Genomic DNA, 18,868 nt, shown 5'->3' on the forward strand with positions numbered 1-18,868 from the left:
GCTCCTCTTCATCCAGTCCTGAACACAGTCATGAGTGTGTGACGGGCTTCCAGTGCTCTGGGAGTGAAGCTCATCTGGGGAACTGCAGCTCTCCACAAACTCTCAACTGCAGCTCCACACAACAGCTGTCAATCACCTGCCTTGGTGAGAAGAACAACATCTGGACAGATTTTTCAGTTGTTCGTGATCAATAATGTGTTTCTCTTTCTCTGAATATCAGGTCGCGGGTCCATCAGGCTGGTGGGTTCTGGGGGAGACTGTGCAGGGAGACTGGAGGTTTTTCACAGCGGCTCATGGGGGGCAGTGTGTGATGACTCCTGGGATATTAAAGATGCCCATGTGGTGTGCAGACAGCTGCAGTGTGGAGTGGCCCTCAGTAACCAGCAGGTACCAGCCTGGTTTGGTCCTGGTTCTGGACCCATATGGCTGGATGAGGTGGAGTGTGAGGGGAATGAGACGTCCCTGTGGAGCTGCTCTTCTCCAGGCTGGGGAAAACATGACTGTCAACACAAGGAGGATGTAGGAGTCGTGTGCTCGGGTAAACAGTACACTAGAGGAAATGTTCTCCCATGCATAAATGTTATCCCCCCTCCCCCCCAACAAAAAAGGCTAATGCATGTTGCAAATGCTGTTAGCATATTATGTCAGTAACATAGTATTAGGCTAACATAATAGTTTAGATGCTGGCAGCACGAATCAGCCTCGATTTAACCAGTTATTTTGGTGATATTTAAAATGTAGCACTACCTGAATTGCAGTTGTTTTAATACACATCCCTTTCCATGAGTCGTGTGCTCGGGTAAACAGTACACTAGAGGAAATGTTCTCCCATGCATAAATGTTATCCCCCCTCCCCCCCAACAAAAAAGGCTAATGCATGTTGCAAATGCTGTTAGCATATTATGTCAGTAACATAGTATTAGGCTAACATAATATTTTAGATGCTGTCAGTGCTGGCAGCACGAATCAGCCTCAAATTAACCAGTTATTTTGGTGATATTTCAAATTTAGCACTACCTGAATTGCAGTTGTTTTAATACACATCCCTTTCCATCTAGAGTTTAAGGAGATCAGGTTAACTGAGGGCTGTGAAGGGAATGTGGAGGTTTTCTACAATGGATCCTGGGGAAATTTATGTTACAACCAGATGAACACAGACACAGCGAGTCTGATCTGTCAAGAGCTGAACTGTGGAAGATCTGGCAGTGAACCCATTTATTCAGAGGGACTGAAGCCTCATAATTGGCTTGATAAACTTAATTGTCGACGACATGATTCCACTTTATGGCAGTGTCCTTCTTCACCACAGCGAGTCTGATCTGTCAAGAGCTGAACTGTGGAAGATCTGGCAATGAACCCATTTATTCAGAGGGACTGAAGCCTCATAATTGGCTTGATGAACTTAATTGTCGACGACATGATTCCACTTTATGGCAGTGTCCATCTTCACCCTGGGGACAGAATGACTGTGATAATGAAGTGGCCAAAATCACCTGCTCAAGTGAGATGATATTTAAATGATATGTAAGGTCTAAGCCATGCTTCATTAAACACAATGTTTATTTCTAATGTGGTGAGTAAACAAATATTTCTTTAAAAGTAAACTGAGCTGATGGAAAGAGCCTGAAATGATTTGTTTTCACATTGATGATATCTTTCACTGAGAGATGTTACAGTATGTGTCTTGTATCCTAATGTTCTCTTCATGTTTTAATCTCAGAGGAGGAGAATCAGGAGTCTCTTCAGAGTCGTCTGACATGTTCAATCTCACCATCTCTTCACCAGAAACAGTGTTCAAGTAAGTTTTTAACAAATTTGTTACATTTTAGTTCATATATGCCTTATTTTCCTAATAAATTATTAAAAGATGTGCATTCAAACAAGAAGTGTAATCATACATTTAAAGCCATCTTTGTTCAGTTTCACTGTGTGTTTTATTGTAAATGTTGTGCTGAAGCTGGTCTGTTCTCGTTGTTTTAGATCATCTTCCTCTCAGACTGAGTGGAGGGGAGGGCCGGTGCTCTGGGAGGCTGGAGGTGTATCATAACGCTGTGTGGGGCTCAGTCTGTGATGATCAGTGGGACATCAGCGATGCTCAGGTGGTCTGCAGGCAGCTGGGTTGTGGAGCAGCACTGAGGGCTGATGGGAATTCAGTCTTTGGTGCTGGTGAAGGTGTTGTGTGGATGAACAGAGTCGAGTGCAGAGGGAATGAGATTCACCTGTGGGACTGTCCGCTCTCCCTGAAAAAACACACTGACTGCTCACGCAAAGAGCATGCTGGACTCACCTGTGCAGGTCACAGCAAAATATTGAGGAATAATTTTCATTTTTAGATCATTTTATGTATTCATAATTTTGAATGCGTTTGTGTCTGTTTTGCCAGATGTGTTAGTGTCCACTACTCCTGCCACAACATCATCAGCTTCTCCTCCAGTGCGCTCAACATCAGTCACTCCTCCACAAACTCCTCCAGCAGCGTCTCTCTCCGTCCCCCCAGTGCTTGTGATTGTACTGGGAGTTGTGCTCTTACTGCTCTTAGTGCCACTGCTTATACTGATTCAGCAGAACAGAGTGATGAGGAGAGGTAGGAGAGATCCAGAGACTGTCATATTGTGTCTTATTCAGTGTGTGATCAGTCATGTGTTGTGAACTGACAGCAGGTTTGTCTGTCTACACTCACAGCTCTCTCTAAGAGGAGACACAGGACGACGACTGAGGCCGTTTATGAGGAGATTCAGCACAGACACAATCACTTCACTCAGAGGGGTGAGACATGAGCCATCAATCTCATTTATACCATTAATAAGAGTCTGTTAGACAGTTGATGTTCATCTATTATTAGTCCTGTTAAACCTCCTGCTTCAAACCACAGAATTCCTGACAGAAAACCACAGAGCTGCAGGTGCATGTTTGTGTGTGTGTGTGCGTGTGTGTGTGTGTGTGTGTCAGTGTATGTCTCTTCCTGTGAGTATTTTTAGATTTTCATAAGGAGGTGTTCATATATTTTTAAGTGTACATGCAGGTGGTGTGTGTGTGTATTTGTGGAAGGCAGTGAGGAATGGGTTCATGTGAGGATACAGTACATGTGTATTTGCTAATAGGCCCGATAAAAAGGGATTTCTTTCTATAATACTTTTAAAATGTGAAATTGATTTGAAATTGAAATAAATTTTTGTGTTGTCTTGTCTTCTTTACGATCCAAAGGAAATGAGGATTCAGTCTGTTTGTAATGATGAACATGTTTCTGATGGTTCTGCTCTCCTTTAACAGGGCGTCTCATCTCTGAAGAACTGCATTCTGGGTATGAAGATGCTGATGAGCTTCTCTCAGGTTAGAGAACTGAAGTGCATATACATTCCACATTTCACACAAAAAAAACCTTTATAATGAATTCACCGAAATAAATAAATAATTAACAAATGCTGTAACATATTTGATTAACAACTCAATACTATTCAAATACTGCTGTTTACTTGTATATTAACCGTCTGCTCTCCTTTTTTAGCAAAAGAGTTCAAGACTGCATATTATGATGATGTCACCAACAGCAGTGGCCTAAAAGGTCAGTCACCTTTTTAATTGATCACATGATTCATTACCAGATGTTTAATAAATTCTCAGTCTTATGATCTGCAACAAGAACATATGTTGGCTTTTGTATCCAAACATATTGTGTGTTGATGCAGAAGAGACGATGAAGGAAATCACACCGGGATACTATGATGATGTCATCACTGATGGACTGAAAGCAGATCGTGAGACAGGTGTCACTCTGATATTCTACAGCAGCATTTAAATTAAAATATTACAGTATATTTAAGATAGATATTTCACGTTTGTTCTGAATGTAATGAATGTGTGTCTGTGATGAATGTGAATCTGTAGAAGACACACCTGAGAGCTATGATGATGTCATGACGAGCGGACACAACTCTGACATCAAGAAAGGTGTTTTACCATTTTATCAACTTTTAAAAATAATATTCCTCTAAAATCAAATCATTACAGATAATATTTTAAATGACTGTATATTTAATTTTGACTGATATTTGTAGTGGACGCACCAGAGAATTATGATGATGTCATCATTAATAGGGCCCAATAAAAAGGGATTTCTCGCTATAATACTTTTTAAATGTGAATAATTCATTTTTGTGTTGTCTTGTCTTCTTTATAATCGAAAGGGAGGATTCAGTCTGTTTGTAATGATGAACATGTTTCTGATGGTTCTGCTCTCCTTTAACAGGGCGTCTCATCTCTGAAGAACTGCATTCTGGGTATGAAGATGCTGATGAGCTTCTCTCAGGTTAGAGAACTGAAGTGCATATACATTCCACATTTCACACAAAAAAAACCTTTATAATGAATTCACCGAAATAAATAAATAATTAACAAATGCTGTAACATATTTGATTAACAACTCAATACTATTCAAATACTGCTGTTTACTTGTATATTAACCGTCTGCTCTCCTTTTTTAGCAAAAGAGTTCAAGACTGCATATTATGATGATGTCACCAACAGCAGTGGCCTAAAAGGTCAGTGACCTTTTTAATTGATCACATGATTCATTACCAGATGTTTAATAAATTCTCAGTCTTATGATCTGCAACAAGAACATATGTTGGCTTTTGTATCCAAACATATTGTGTGTTGATGCAGAAGAGACGATGAAGGAAATCACACCGGGATACTATGATGATGTCATCACTGATGGACTGAAAGCAGATCGTGAGACAGGTGTCACTCTGATATTCTACAGCAGCATTTAAATTAAAATATTACAGTATATTTAAGATAGATATTTCACGTTTGTTCTGAATGTAATGAATGTGTGTCTGTGATGAATGTGAATCTGTAGAAGACACACCTGAGAGCTATGATGATGTCATGACGAGCGGACACAACTCTGACATCAAGAAAGGTGTTTTACCATTTTATCAACTTTTAAAAATAATATTCCTCTAAAATCAAATCATTACAGATAATATTTTAAATGACTGTATATTTAATTTTGACTGATATTTGTAGTGGACGCACCAGAGAATTATGATGATGTCATCATTAATAGACTGAGCTCTCGAGGTGTAACAGGTGAGATGCACAGAACTACATGTTTATCACCCTTTGCATGTTTAGATGAGTATTAGACATTTGTTCAAGTCACTTAAAGGAAAAGGAATGCCTCAAATGATATATGACATGATTTCTGTCATTCTCGATCAGAGAGAGTTCAGGAGGAGTATGATGATGTGATGAGTGTCAGTGAAGATGTGAGAAACCTGTTGGGTAAGTTACTGTAACCCTTTTGTTCTCACTATACTAACATCTTTATTTATATTGGAATATTTTTTGACATTTTCCCATTTTTTTTATACTTTTAAAATATTCATCCAATTACAACATTTGACATGATTTTTTATATTTTTAATAACAGATTATGATGATGTGGAGGAGGAGTCAAAGAAAGAAGATTTGGCCCAATGATCATCCATTTCCTCGGTTCAACAAATTTGAACAAAGTTTGAGTGATATTGTTATTGATATGTCAAATCTTGGGGTTTTATGTTTCACCAAGTGTTCTTTTTTTGTATTAAAACTTCTATGCCTTTGTCAGATTTTGTTGTTTTGTTTTTTGGCCTTGTTAGTAGCAATAAAAAACTTTTCAGACAAATGTGTGTGTGTATTTCAATAAGGCATTGCACAAACCCTGAAGTCAATGCAATGTTTAATGCACAACTGCTGCGGTGACAATCAAAGTCATTCTAAATATAAGCCATAAATGACCATCAGTGATTTCACAGCCCTCAGCATCATCACAGCAAGTACTGGAGTTCTGTGAGTGGATAATGCTTAAAAAATGCATTTACTTTAGATTAATTAAAGTAACTTTCGTAATAGAAAAAAAAAAAAAAATTATATGACATAATTGTATGTGATCAGGTGTGTTTTTAAGCGATAAATAAATATGAATATTACTTACATGCATCATTTATCAAGCTGTAGAAGTGGATAATATATGTAAATCAACAAACTGTAACACGTTTAAAAGTCATATTTCTTCTCTATAAACCATAAGAATCACTTTGAAATAACTTCAATATATTATGACTTAATAATGCTTAACAGCAGAACATTAGAACCCCGGTGCAGCTCATGTTTTATCATCAATATAAAACAAGCACAGTTACCTGTTATGTGACTTCACAGCAATTTCCACTTCAATATCCACAATATCCACATCTTTGAGCTCTCATTTTGTATCTCGATGTTAATATCTCGTTACTGTTTTGCTGAGTGGACTCCAATGATTCAGTTCAATGATTCACTGAACAATAAAGAACCGGATTCAAAAGATTAATTTTGGAATTTTTGATTCTGAAAGTTTTGATTCTAAACAGCAGACTCAAAGACTTAATTCGTTAAGTATTGTCAGGGTAAATGTTTCTCTGGTCAGTATACTGTAGTTACGGATTTATAAATAGTATAGTAAAACTGTTCTGGCACAGACAACAGTATTTTAACTGGGGCTTGTGTCTCAGTCACACGAGTCTGGAGAAGCACCTTTACTGTAAGGCATCAAATTTGTCATCTTTTTTTACTGCTACCCACAGGAATAGATCGGTATTGCAGTATTAAACATATAAAAGCAGCTGCAAACTTGGCTCTTGTATGACGAACTGTGCATGACCATAGATATACTTTATTGTCTTTATTTTATTATTTATTTTAAACAAAATGCCCTTCTAATATACTATATGTATTAATATATGCATTAACTGTGAACTTGACAAGCATTGCTAAAATATACTTCTGAATAACAGTAGCTAAAACAAATGTACATGTGCTTTTATAACTAATATTTCTAATCATGAACTCAAAGCGAGAAGCATGATACAATATGTTATGAGCGTTAGTATTTCTATATCTGCAAAAGCTGCTTTGATGCTGTTAATAAACTGGAATGTTTCCTGTCCCTGAAATCAGTTTCCTGTATGTTTGACTTTGTCACCCCTCTATCTTGTGTGTTTCTCCCCAGTTAAGTGTCTCTATAAGATGGAGGAGGAGTCCTGTTCATCAATGCTGACGTACTTTTAATAAATATGGTGAAAATCATAAATACGCCTTCTGATTAGTCAGTGAGACTTTTTGATGATGTTCTCTCTTCTGTCTAATAAGGTAAAAGTGTATTTGATTGGCTTGTTGTTTGGTGGTTGTGCAGCTTTCTGTATCTGTCTCTCTTGAACCTTTCAGTTCAGAGTTGATCAAACAGAGTGTATGATCGGTAAAGATGGAGAACTGTCTAACTCTCATTTTTTTGTCTTCTGTGATCAAACTCGCCACAGCTGGTACGTACACACTCAGGATCGTTATGTTATAGTGATTGACTGTTTGTGTTTGTGATATAAATTGGTCATAATATAATTTATAGTTCCCCTTTTTTATGTGTAGTATTTGCATTAATATAAAAGTGAATTTCTTTCTCTCATGGTCATTTTCTCTGTTCCTCTCTCTTTTGCTGACTTTTCTCTGTTGTTGTTTGTCTTCTCTCAGATACATTTTATATACATCATTCTATATCTTTTCTACAGGAAATGTGAGGCTGGTGGATGGTAGTAATTCCTGTGCTGGTAGGGTGGAGGTTTATTATAATGGAGAATGGGGAACCGTGTGTGATGATTATTGGGATTTGACAAACACTGCAGTGGTGTGTAGAGAGCTGAGCTGTGGCGTAACTTCAAACACAATGCGTGCTGCTCACTTTGGACCAGGATCAGGAAAAATCTGGATGGACAATGTGATATGTAGTGGATCTGAGTCCTCAATATTTGATTGCTCAAAAACAAAAATGGGTGACCATAACTGTGAGCATAGTGAAGATGTTGGCATTATCTGCTCAGGTAGGCTGATTTTATCACTACCTTTCATTAACAAATAAATACATAATTTACTATAATAAAAGCATGCATGTACTAAGTAGATTATATAAATCAGACTTTAAATCATTAGGAGAATCAAACGAGTGTTGTAATACAAGGTGAGTTTAACCATTTAGAATTGAGCTATACAAGGGTGAAATCACTCAATATTATATCAATCATATAGGACCACTGTATGATTTGAGGTGAAAGCAGAAGTTGTAAGTCTCTGTGTAAAAATATAAAGGATCTACAGTGCATGAAAAAAAATAATAATAATGGTTTATGATTTGAATTGTGGTCAGGTTAATGTTTAATGACAGTACATTACCTGAAACTCTCTTGTGTAATTTCATATTTAATATTTACTCTAATGTTACACTTTCACCTACAGTATATGTTAAGAACCTTAACATTTTAATTAACAAAATAAATTAATGTACACAATTCAAACTGATGTTCTATTAATGTTACTTTTCAACAAAATGCTAAATTTGGAATTACATCAAGAATGGACTTGAATAGGTTTGGACTTAGTCCTTCTCCCCCATACGCAGGGCAATGATGACTCCAGAATAGAAATATTAAATGATTCTGCTTAGCTAAAAATACAGAATTATGTTAAACACGTATTCTTACACTCTGTCCCTGACTACATTTGATTAAATTATGCATTTTATTTTTAATTTATTAATAAATAATAATAATTAATCAATAATAAAAATGAAAGCTCAAATTTGTGACCTTTTGGGTTTACCATATTTAATGTGCCATTACTATATTTGATGCTAAATTAAATGTCTAAGCTTTCATTTCATATTGTGACAAAATATATTGCTACGCCCCTAGTCAACCCAGTGTGTCAAATGTAGCAGGACCTGCAAGGACCCCACATGTTACTCTAGGGCTGTAACAACACTACTCTCTAAATAATTGAAGATAAGTTGTAGATTTCAAAACAACTTTAATCTGTGGCAAAACTGTGGCAAAAGCCTGTTAAAGCACAACACCACAACACTCCTCTCTTAGTACAGTATATACTGTAAGCTTTTTTATTTTTGGGAATTTTATATATATATATAGTTATATTATGATTTTTAACAGTTTGTTATGACTAACATTTCAGGCATCAGGCTTGTTGGAGGTTCTCGCTGCTCTGGGAGATTAGAGGTGCCTCATGGGAACACATGGTACACAGTCTGTGCCGCTGCCTTTGACCAGCAGGATGCAGAGGTTGTGTGTAGAGAGCTGGACTGTGGGGCTCCTGTACAGGTGCTGGGAGCTGCTGCTTTTGATAAAGGAGACACTCAGATGTGGACACAAGAGATTCAGTGCAGTGGAAATGAGTATCAGTTTGCTCTTTGTCCAGCATTACCTTCACAATTTTGTTCCCATGAGAACGATGTGAGTGTTGTATGTGCTGGTAGGTGAACGACATATGAACTATGAGTATTGACACAATTCTTGAGTAATATTGTAAAATAAATAAATAAAACAACTTACTTTATTTTTCTTGTGTCCTTTTACCTTCAGAAACAGTGAGATTAGTAGGTGGTAACAGTCGCTGTGCTGGTAGAGTGGAGGTTCTGCATGAAGGTCAGTGGGGAACAGTGTGTGACATTGGTTGGGATTTGCCTGATGCTGCAGTGGTGTGTAGAGAGCTTGGCTGTGGAGAGGCTTTAACTGCACCAAAGAGTGCTCACTTTGGAGAAGGATCGGGAGAGATCTGGGTTTCAAATTTACAGTGTACTGGATCAGAGTTTACATTGACAAACTGTAGATTCGATGGATGGGGAATAGAAGCTAATCATGCTGAAGATGCTGGAGTAATCTGCTCTGGTAAGATCATCTAGACTTATTTCATAATTACTAATCTTTTCTCCCACAGAATTCCAGGATGGATAAAAATTTTTTTGCTCCACATTCAGTGTTATGTCAGGTGCCTGTGAGGAGTGAAGTATTATATATTATAAGTATTATGTGACATGCTGAATGACGATATGGAACACACAAAAAGCATTTTGTCAACAACATGCATTTTTTGTTCCAGACGATTCCTTTTGTGAATCAAATATACATAGTATCTCATTCAAAGATTTCACAGACAAAATGCATTTTAGTGACATGCTGGGTGCATTTTGTTCACTTTTTTTCTGATATCCATTAAATGAAAAACATATTCACTCTCATGTGCAAAAAAATACAAGAATTCTATGTGAATTTTATGCACACACAAAAAAAAACTGCTGACAATTGATGAAAGGCGTCTGGTTTAGCTTTATAAAGTAATATTAGGACGAGAATTAGTAAATATAATTGAATTTGTAAATTTTTTTATTTAAGGAGTCAGGCTGGTTGGAGGATCTCGCTGTTCTGGCAGAGTAGAAGTGCCTCATGATCAGACGTGGATGTCAGTGTGTGACGCTGCCTTTGACCAGCAGGATGCAGAGGTTGTGTGTAGAGAGCTGGACTGTGGGGCTCCTGTACAGGTGCTGGGAGCAGCTGCTTTTGGCAAAGGAGACGCTCAGATGTGGACACAAGAGATTCAGTGCAGAGGAAATGAATCCTATATATCTTTGTGTCCAACATCATCTTCTCTCAAACAAAATTGCACCCATGAGAATACCATTGGACTGTTATGTTCTGGTAATAGAGCATTAGTTACTTATTGAGAGAATCACAAACTAGGTTTTTAAAACACATTTCTTGCTTTTTTCATACTGTTAAACTAAACTCTCTGTTCTCTGTTCTTTGTCCAGGTTACACTGACCTCAGACTGGTCAATGGTCCTGAAATCTGTTCTGGTCGAGTTGAACGTCAGTACTTCAGTAAATGGGGCACAGTGTGTGATGTATGCTGGGATATGAGAGCTGCCAGTGTCCTCTGTAGACAGCTGAATTGTGGGATTGCTGTGTCTGTTGTGGGATCAGACTGGTTTGGAGAGGGAAGTGCTGAAATCAGGGCTGATGTGTTTGATTGTGATGGGAATGAAACAAAACTCTCAGAATGTTCCATCTCTTCATGGAGTCGAGCTGAATGTTCTCATAGACGAGATGTTGGAGTCATCTGCTCTAGTGAGTCCATTCATGCCGCGATGAAGTCATGGGTTCCAGACTAAAACTACGTCTAAGTATATATTTTATATATACTAATGAAATATAATACTGAATGATAAATAAATACTCTCTTCAGATTCCTCTCTGGCTCTTCATGATGGTCTAGTGCGGTTGTCTGGAGAGAGACAGTGTGAGGGGGAGGTGGAAGTTTTCATCCATCAGGTCTGGAGAAGAGTTCTGCTGGACTCCTGGAGTCTCACTGAATCCTCTGTGGTCTGCAGACAGCTGGGCTGTGGCTCTGTGCTGAACTTCTACGGCTCCTCTTCATCCAGACCTGAACACAGTCATGAGTGTGTGACGGGCTTCCAGTGCTCTGGGAGTGAAGCTCATCTGGGGAACTGTAGCTCTCCACAAACTCTCAACTGCAGCTCCACACAACAGCTGTCAATCACCTGCATCGGTGAGAAGAACAACATCTGGACAGATTCTTCAGCTATTCGTGATCAATAATGTGTTTTTCTTTCTCTGAATATCAGGTCGTGGGTCCATCAGGCTGGTGGGTTCTGGGGGAGACTGTGCAGGGAGGCTGGAGGTTTTTCACAGCGGCTCATGGGGGACAGTGTGTGACGACTCCTGGGATATTAAAGATGCTCATGTGGTGTGCAGACAGCTGCAGTGTGGAGTGGCCCTCAGTAACCAGCAGGTACCAGCCTGGTTTGGTCCTGGTTCTGGATCCATATGGCTGGATGAGGTGGAGTGTGAGGGGAATGAGACGTCCCTGTGGAGCTGCTCTTCTCCAGGCTGGGGAAAACATGACTGTCAACACAAGGAGGATGTAGGAGTTGTGTGCTCAGGTAAACAGTACACTAGACGAAATGTTTATCAAAGATAAAGTGGTTTTTAGAAAATGTGTAATCATTAATCTCCATGGTGATCAGGAACGAAAGGGGTCAGAAGGGGTTTGTTTTGAGTTGATGACTGTCTGACTGTACAGTTCATGACTACTTACCAAATACTTCAACACAAAATATTGATTTGAGAGTAAATTACTTTATAATTTTACATATATACTGTCTTCCTAAGAAAAAAATAGTTCGCTACAGAATGCAAAACAATCATATGGTTGCAATGATATTACTGTATTATCAATACAGAATTTCTCTGTATTTTAATAACTAATTATGAAGCTATTTTTCATATGTTTTACTTATCTGTTTTTAGATGCAATCAGTGCTTGCAGCATGCATCAGCCTCATATTAAATTACTGTTTTGGTACATATTTTAGCTTTATCACAACCTGAATTTTAATTGTTTTAATGCACATCCTTTTCCATCTAGAGTTTAAAGAGATCAGGTTAACTGAGGGCTGTGAAGGGAATGTGGAGGTTTTCTACAATGGATCCTGGGGTAATGTGTGCTGGAACCAGATGGACGGCGACACAGCAAGTCTGATCTGTCAGGAGCTGAACTGTGGAAGATCTGGGGTTTTGTCTGCTTCTACACCAAGAGTGAAATCAGCTCCTAACTGGCTGGATAAAGTTACATGTCGTCCACATGATTCCACTTTATGGCAGTGTCCATCTTCATCCTGGGGACAGAATGACTGCGGTGAAGATGAAGTGGCCAAAATCACCTGCTCAGGTTGGATGATATTTAAATAATTTAATATGGTCTCAATAATAATGCTTCTGGGTGATTCTATAATTGCAGGTACATTTGGTGCTATAGTCATTATTTTTTGTTTCTCCTGCATTTATAGAATCACCCTTCTGTACATACATTTTTATGTCTAATGGGGTAAGTAAACTTAAATGTTTCTGAAAACTAAAGTGAGCTGATGGGAAGAGTTAAATGATTTGTGAGGGTAAACTGTTTAGCAGTTTTCACACTGACAGTTGGTTTTCACTGAGAGATGTCAGATGTCTCATACTAATATTCTGTTCACTTTTCTTTTGTTTATCATGTTATAATCTCAGAGGAGGAAACTCGTGAGTTGCCTCAGAGTCGTCTGACATGTTTTACCTCACCATCTCCTTACCAGAGACAGTGTGCAAGTAAGTTTACTCACAACAAATCTGTTGAATGTTTGTTAATGTAAGCCTATATTTTCCTAGCCAATTACTGTTAAATTATTAATAGATGCATTTTTAAAATAGGAATTATTTACCTCAGAAAATAATCATTTTTAAAAGCCTCTAGCTTCATTATTAGTGTGTGTTTTGTTGTAAATGTTGTGCTGAAGCTGCCAGTGCTGATGTGTGTGTTTTAGATTATGTTCCTCTCAGACTGAGTGGAGGGGAGGGCCGTTGCTCTGGGAGGCTGGAGGTGTATCATAACACTGTGTGGGGCTCAGTCTGTGATGATCAGTGGGACATCAGCGATGCTCAGGTGGTCTGCAGGCAGCTGGGTTGTGGAGCTGCACTGAGGGCTGATGGGAATTCAACAATTAGTGCTGGTGAAGGTGTTGTGTGGATGAACAAAGTCGAGTGCAGAGGGAATGAGATTCACCTGTGGGACTGTCCTCTCTCCCTGAATAACCACACTGACTGCTCCCGCAAAGAGCACGCTGGACTCACCTGTGCAGGTCACAGCAAACACTAAGGAATAATGTTCATTTTTAGATCATTTTATGTATTCATAATTTTGAATGTGTTTGTGTCTGTTTTGCCAGATGTGTCAGTGTACACTTCTCCTGCCTCAACAACATCAGCTTCTCCTCCAGTTTCTCCTCCAGTGCGCTCAACATCAGTCTCTCCTCCACAAACTCCTCCATCAGCGTCTCTCTCCGTCCCCGCAGTGCTTGTGATTGTACTGGGAGTTGTGCTCTTACTGCTCTTAGTGCCACTGCTTATACTGATTCAGCAGAACAGAGTGATGAGGAGAGGTAGGAGAGATCCAGAGACTGTCATATTGTGTCTTATTCAGTATGTGATCAGTCATGTGTTGTGAACTGACAGCAGGTTTGTGTGTCTACACTCACAGCTCTCTCTAAGAGGAGACACAGGACGACGACTGAGGCCGTTTATGAGGAGATTCAGCACAGACACAATCACTTCACTCAGAGGGGTGAGACATGAGCCATCAATCTCATTTAATACCATTAATAAGAGTCTGTCAGACAGTTGATGTTCATCTATTATTAGTCCTGTTAAACCTCCTGCTTCAAACCACAGAATTCCTGACAGAAAACCACAGAGCTGCAGGTGCATGTTTATGTGTGAGTGTGTGTGTCAGACAGAGTCTCTTCCTGAGTGTATTTCTGGAAGGCAGCGAGGAATGGGTTCATTTGAGGATACATGTGTGTGTGTTTGCTAATTGGCCCAACAAAAACATCCTGTCTCTAATGTTTTTAAAATGCAAGTAATTGACATTTTTGTTGTGTTGTCACTAACACAATGCTTTATGATCCAGAGAAAATTAGGATTTAGTCTGTTTGTAATGATGAACATGTTTCTGACTGTTCTGCTCTTCTTTAACAGGGAGTCTCATCTCTGAAGAACTGCATTCTGGGTATGAAAATGCTGATGAGCTTCCCTCAGGTTAGAGAGCTGAAATATATTAACATTAATACTTAAAAATAAATAATTTGACGTTCAAACTCAATGAAAAATATATAAAACGGAATTCACACTCAAAATCACACAAATATAATTCTTCCAGTAAATTAAATGTCACCAACACTCTTAAAAATAAAGGTGCTTCACGATGCCATAGAAGAACCTTTTTGTCTAAATGGTTCCATAAAGAACCTTTAACATCCGAAGAACCTTTCTGTTTCACAAAAGGTTCTTTGTGGCAAAAGAAGGTTCTTCAGATTACAAAAAGGTAAGAAAGAGATGGTTCTTTGTGGAACCAAAAATGGTTCTTCTATGGCATCGCTTGAAGAACCTTTTGAAGCACTTTTATTTTTAAGAGTGAATGACTCAACTGTTCGTAATACTATAATGTTTATCTTATTAGAAATAGTGTTCAACACTGCATATTATGATGATGTCAACAATGGCAGGTCTCAAGACCTGCAAGAGAATATATTACATTTTGTTTCTAAAAAATATTCCAATATGCCCAAATATACCATGTTTAGATGCAGAAGAGATGGTGAAGGAAATCACACCAGGATACTATGATGACGTCATTACTGATGGACTGAAACCAGACCATGAGACAGGTATCACTCTGTTATTCTGTAATTAGATTAAATATTTAAAATATATAAAACAGGGGTGTCCAGTTCTGCTCCTGGATGGCCAAGAGTTCAGCTTCTTCCAGCTCCAACACACTTGCCTGGAAGTTTCTAGTGAGTGCTAATCAGGTGTACACACCTCCACCTTTGCACAGATTCCTATTCACAAAAAATCTATTATCTGAAAATGAAAATCAACACTGAGCTTGTTCAATTTCATTATGTTATGCAATACAAAAAACATATTTTTGAGGTATAGGCATTATGTTTAGTTTTTTTTTGTTTAGTTGTAAATGAATCACATAATGCAGACGGTCATCACCTGTACTGCATTTAAAGAAAGTCAGTTAATAAAAAATGTTCAGTATAAAGTATTATTAAAATTATAATTCTAGTTGTATTTTTCTGCTGTGCCTGCGGGGGCAGAAACAGAAACTGTACCATGCTGCAAGGGGAGCGCCCTTTGATTGGTTTCTCTACAGTCATGGCCAAAAGTTTTGGCAGTGACATAAATTTTGTGTTTTGCAAAGTTTGCAGCTTCAGCTGTTGTGGTGTTCATTCACATTGTTTCTAGATTATTGTGTAGAGTGATCAGATGCATTTTAAATAATTGCTAAAAGCGTCATTGGCCAAAAAATGAACTTTTCACAAAAAAACTAAACAAATTTCACTGTTTTTTGATCCTGACACAAAATGACCAGATAACATTAATTGACTAATCATATCAGCAGCACATGTGAAAGTGTGAATGAGTACTAGTCAGGTAAAATCACTATCATACTAATTAGATTGTAAGAGCAGACTGATTGCTATAAAAGGAGGGAAGAAGCGCTTCCAATCATTGTCTTGTTAGCAATGGTTACCTCCAAAGAAATACGTGCAGCCATCATCGCTTTGCATCAAAATCAAAGAATATTGCACATGAAAGAACCATTTACCGGATCATCAAGAACTTCAAGGAGAGAGGTTCGACTGCAATGAAGAAGTCTTCAGGACGTTTCGGAGTGTCCAGCAAGCGCCAGGACGGTCTCCTCCTGAGGAGTCAGCTACAGAATCATATCAGCAGCAGTGCAGAGCTTGCTCAGGAATGGCAGCAGGTTGGTGTGAGAGCATCTGCACGCACAGTGAGGCCAAGACTTTTGGACAACGGCCGGGTGTCAAGAAGGGCAGCAAAGAAGCCACTTCTCTCCAAGAAAAACATCAAAGACAGACTGAAATTCTTCAGGAAGTACAAGGATTGGGCAGCAGAAGACTGGTGTAAAGTTATTTTGTCTGATGAAGTGGGCTCTCTCATAATTCTGCCCAAAAACACTGCCATGAATAAAGAATGGTATAAAAACGTCCTGCAAGAGCGACTTCTTCCAATGATCCATGAGCAATTTGGTGATGTATTTTCCAGCATGATGGAGCACCATGTCACAAAGTAAGAGTGATAAAGAAGTGGCTTGAAGAACATTACATTTAAATTTTGGATCCGTGGTCAGGCAACTCCCCGGAGCTCAATCCCATAGAGAACCTGTGGTCAGTCCTCAAAATACGAGTGGACAAGCAGAAGCCCACAAATTGTGATCAACTCCGAGAACTAATAAGGCAAGAATGGATCGTCAAGGATAACTAAAAAAGAATGGATCGCCATCAGTCAGGATTTGGCCCAGAAGCTAATATCCAGCATGCCAGAGCGAATCGCAGAGGTTATGAAGAACAAGGGTCAACACTGTAAATATTGACTCATTATATATTTTTTTGCCAATAAAAGCCTTTAAAACTTATGATATGCTTATCATTGTTTTTCAGTATACCATAGAAATATGTGGAAAAATAATCTACAAATACTGAAGCTGTGAACTTCAAAATCACAAACACAATAATCAGAAAACACAAAATGTATGTCACTGCCAAAACTTTTGGCCATGACTGTACATAATCCATTCCCAATTTGGAGAAAAGTTTTGTTTGTCTAAGAGGACCAAACATCCACGTATACGGTTTCAGGAATGACAACCGTGAGTGTCAAATGTACGCGAGTTAAATTGTTAAATTGTATTTGAATCCGTTAAATCATGCCGCGAGTCATTGCTATGGTTGACAGTGGCAACGGAATTAATCTTAAGACGAGCCAATGTCAAAATACAGATGTGCATTAAGTGATTCAGACTAAATTCAGAGTAACAAAACTACAGCAGTAACCAGTCTGTGTTGGATAAAACTTAAACGATGTATTTATTAAATTAAATCTAAACATTTCAAAATTTCAAAACCAACTTATTTAATTTGTGTTTACGGTATTTAAATAATTCAGCATTCTAGGCTGTTGTCAGGCCTTATTTATTTCTTTTTTTCTTTTTAAATAACAAGTGACTTTGTGATTTCCTACACTTGTGTCCTTCCACTTGAGAAGCACTTAGTGAGTCTGAAGACCTTGATTACTTTGGTTCAGCTAAACTCTGCAGGACAGTGGCCCTTCAGGAACAGGTTTGCACACCCCTGATATAACATCTTTTTTTCTCTCTCTTTATATATATACCCAGGATATATATATATATATATATATATATATATATATATATATATATATATATATATGTGTGTGTGTGTATATATAATATGGGTGCAATGTTTCATGTTTAATTTGTAGAAGACCGACATGAGAGCTATGATGATGTCACGACGAGCGAACAGAACTCTGACATTAAAAAAGGTGTTTTACCTTTTTTTGAGTATGTTTAACATAATACCTTTAAAATGATGCTCAGTACTGATATGATGATGTGACATTTGTTGTTTATATCTTCATGTATGTGTAGTGGACACACTAGATTATGATGATGTCATCATTATTGGACAGCACTTTCAAGGTGTAACGAGTGAGTCACACAGAACTGCAATTTAATATCACTCTTATATATGTTTTATATAATAAAATAATAATACCATTAATGAATCAACATGGCTTTATCAGGTTTAATCTAATAGTCTCTGACAGTCATGAGGAGTAAGAGATCAATGACACGAGCTGTGTTACACATTACAGTGTAAGGTTTTATTTCACATGTGTATCAGAGGGAGATCAGGAGGAGTATGATGATGTGAAGAACAGCAATGAAAATGAGAGAAACCTGTTAGGTAAGTTATTGTCACCTTTTTACATAATCTACTTTCAATCATGTCACTCACTTAAACTCTATTTAAACTAAATTGTGATGCATTTATAAAGATGAACATGCGAATTTGCTTTTTTTTTTTTAAAACAGACTATGACGATGTGGGGGAGTAGTCAAATAAAGAGGGAGGGGCCATATGACTCAATGGCTACACTCTCTGCCTCTGTTCATGAAATCATATTACAGTTGCTGGGAGCTTCTCATATTGCTACTAATGCATCAGTGCCTTATGTTTTTATGTTATTTTAAATATTTTTGTATGAAAAGTTACATGCTTTGCAAAATTCAGTATCAACAAATTTGTATTTTAGCATTTGGTCTTTTATTTCTATTTTGATATCAATGCTTTTCTCCTAATAAACAAAAGATATCATTCCAACATCATGTCACAAAATTACTTTTAAAAGAGCGGTTAGAGAAAAGAAGAAGTTATGCTATAAATGTGTAAGTATGTACTTTTAGGCTGCTGACAGCATTATTTACCTAAATATAATGATAAAAATAGATGTAGCGTCTGGACTACTCCAACACACAATATATATTTTGTT

The 18,868-nt window shown here is 37.9% G+C and overlaps 2 protein-coding genes across 2 annotated transcripts in view; both read left to right on the forward strand.

Annotated features, from left to right (window-relative positions):
- LOC107573508 (scavenger receptor cysteine-rich type 1 protein M130-like) overlaps positions 1–3,796 on the forward strand; it is a 44,293-nt gene extending 40,497 nt beyond the window's left edge. Inside the window, exons 13-22 of the mRNA XM_016259944.1 lie at positions 221–538; positions 1,059–1,312; positions 1,438–1,501; positions 1,721–1,798; positions 1,981–2,295; positions 2,384–2,584; positions 2,683–2,766; positions 3,271–3,330; positions 3,506–3,562; positions 3,687–3,796. Of these exons, the coding sequence (XP_016115430.1) occupies positions 221–538; positions 1,059–1,312; positions 1,438–1,501; positions 1,721–1,798; positions 1,981–2,295; positions 2,384–2,584; positions 2,683–2,766; positions 3,271–3,330; positions 3,506–3,562; positions 3,687–3,796 (1,541 nt within the window). The remainder of the gene's footprint in view (positions 1–220; positions 539–1,058; positions 1,313–1,437; positions 1,502–1,720; positions 1,799–1,980; positions 2,296–2,383; positions 2,585–2,682; positions 2,767–3,270; positions 3,331–3,505; positions 3,563–3,686) is intronic.
- An 874-nt stretch (positions 3,797–4,670) lies between these two features.
- On the forward strand, positions 4,671–18,811 carry LOC107573509 (scavenger receptor cysteine-rich type 1 protein M130-like). Its single transcript, XM_016259945.1, has 22 exons — positions 4,671–4,731; positions 4,862–4,924; positions 5,032–5,094; positions 5,227–5,289; positions 7,593–7,901; positions 9,046–9,342; positions 9,453–9,758; positions 10,263–10,565; positions 10,679–10,993; positions 11,112–11,435; positions 11,512–11,829; positions 12,315–12,617; positions 12,953–13,030; positions 13,246–13,561; positions 13,640–13,860; positions 13,959–14,042; positions 14,456–14,515; positions 15,061–15,144; positions 17,795–17,857; positions 17,964–18,023; positions 18,220–18,282; positions 18,411–18,811. The coding sequence occupies exons 1-22, from the start codon at positions 4,671–4,673 to the stop codon at positions 18,431–18,433; spliced, it is 3,777 nt and encodes a 1,258-aa protein (XP_016115431.1). The 3' UTR covers positions 18,434–18,811.
- The last annotated feature ends 57 nt before the right edge of the window (positions 18,812–18,868 follow it).

Source organism: Sinocyclocheilus grahami, unplaced genomic scaffold, assembly GCF_001515645.1.
Source record: "Sinocyclocheilus grahami isolate Dianchi unplaced genomic scaffold, SAMN03320097.WGS_v1.1 scaffold1963.1, whole genome shotgun sequence".
In the NCBI taxonomy this organism is placed as follows: Eukaryota; Metazoa; Chordata; class Actinopteri; order Cypriniformes; family Cyprinidae; genus Sinocyclocheilus; species Sinocyclocheilus grahami.

Bases quoted from the DNA above. Each gene is read 5' to 3' on its own strand.
- LOC107573509 (XM_016259945.1), top strand. From the start codon at position 4,671: ATGAAGGAAATCACACCGGGATACTATGATGATGTCATCACTGATGGA. The intron at 4,732-4,861 runs GTGAGACAGGTG...GTGAATCTGTAG, and splicing joins TGATGGACTGAAAGCAGATC to AAGACACACCTGAGAGCTAT. The intron at 14,516-15,060 runs GTTAGAGAGCTG...TACCATGTTTAG, and splicing joins TGCTGATGAGCTTCCCTCAG to ATGCAGAAGAGATGGTGAAG.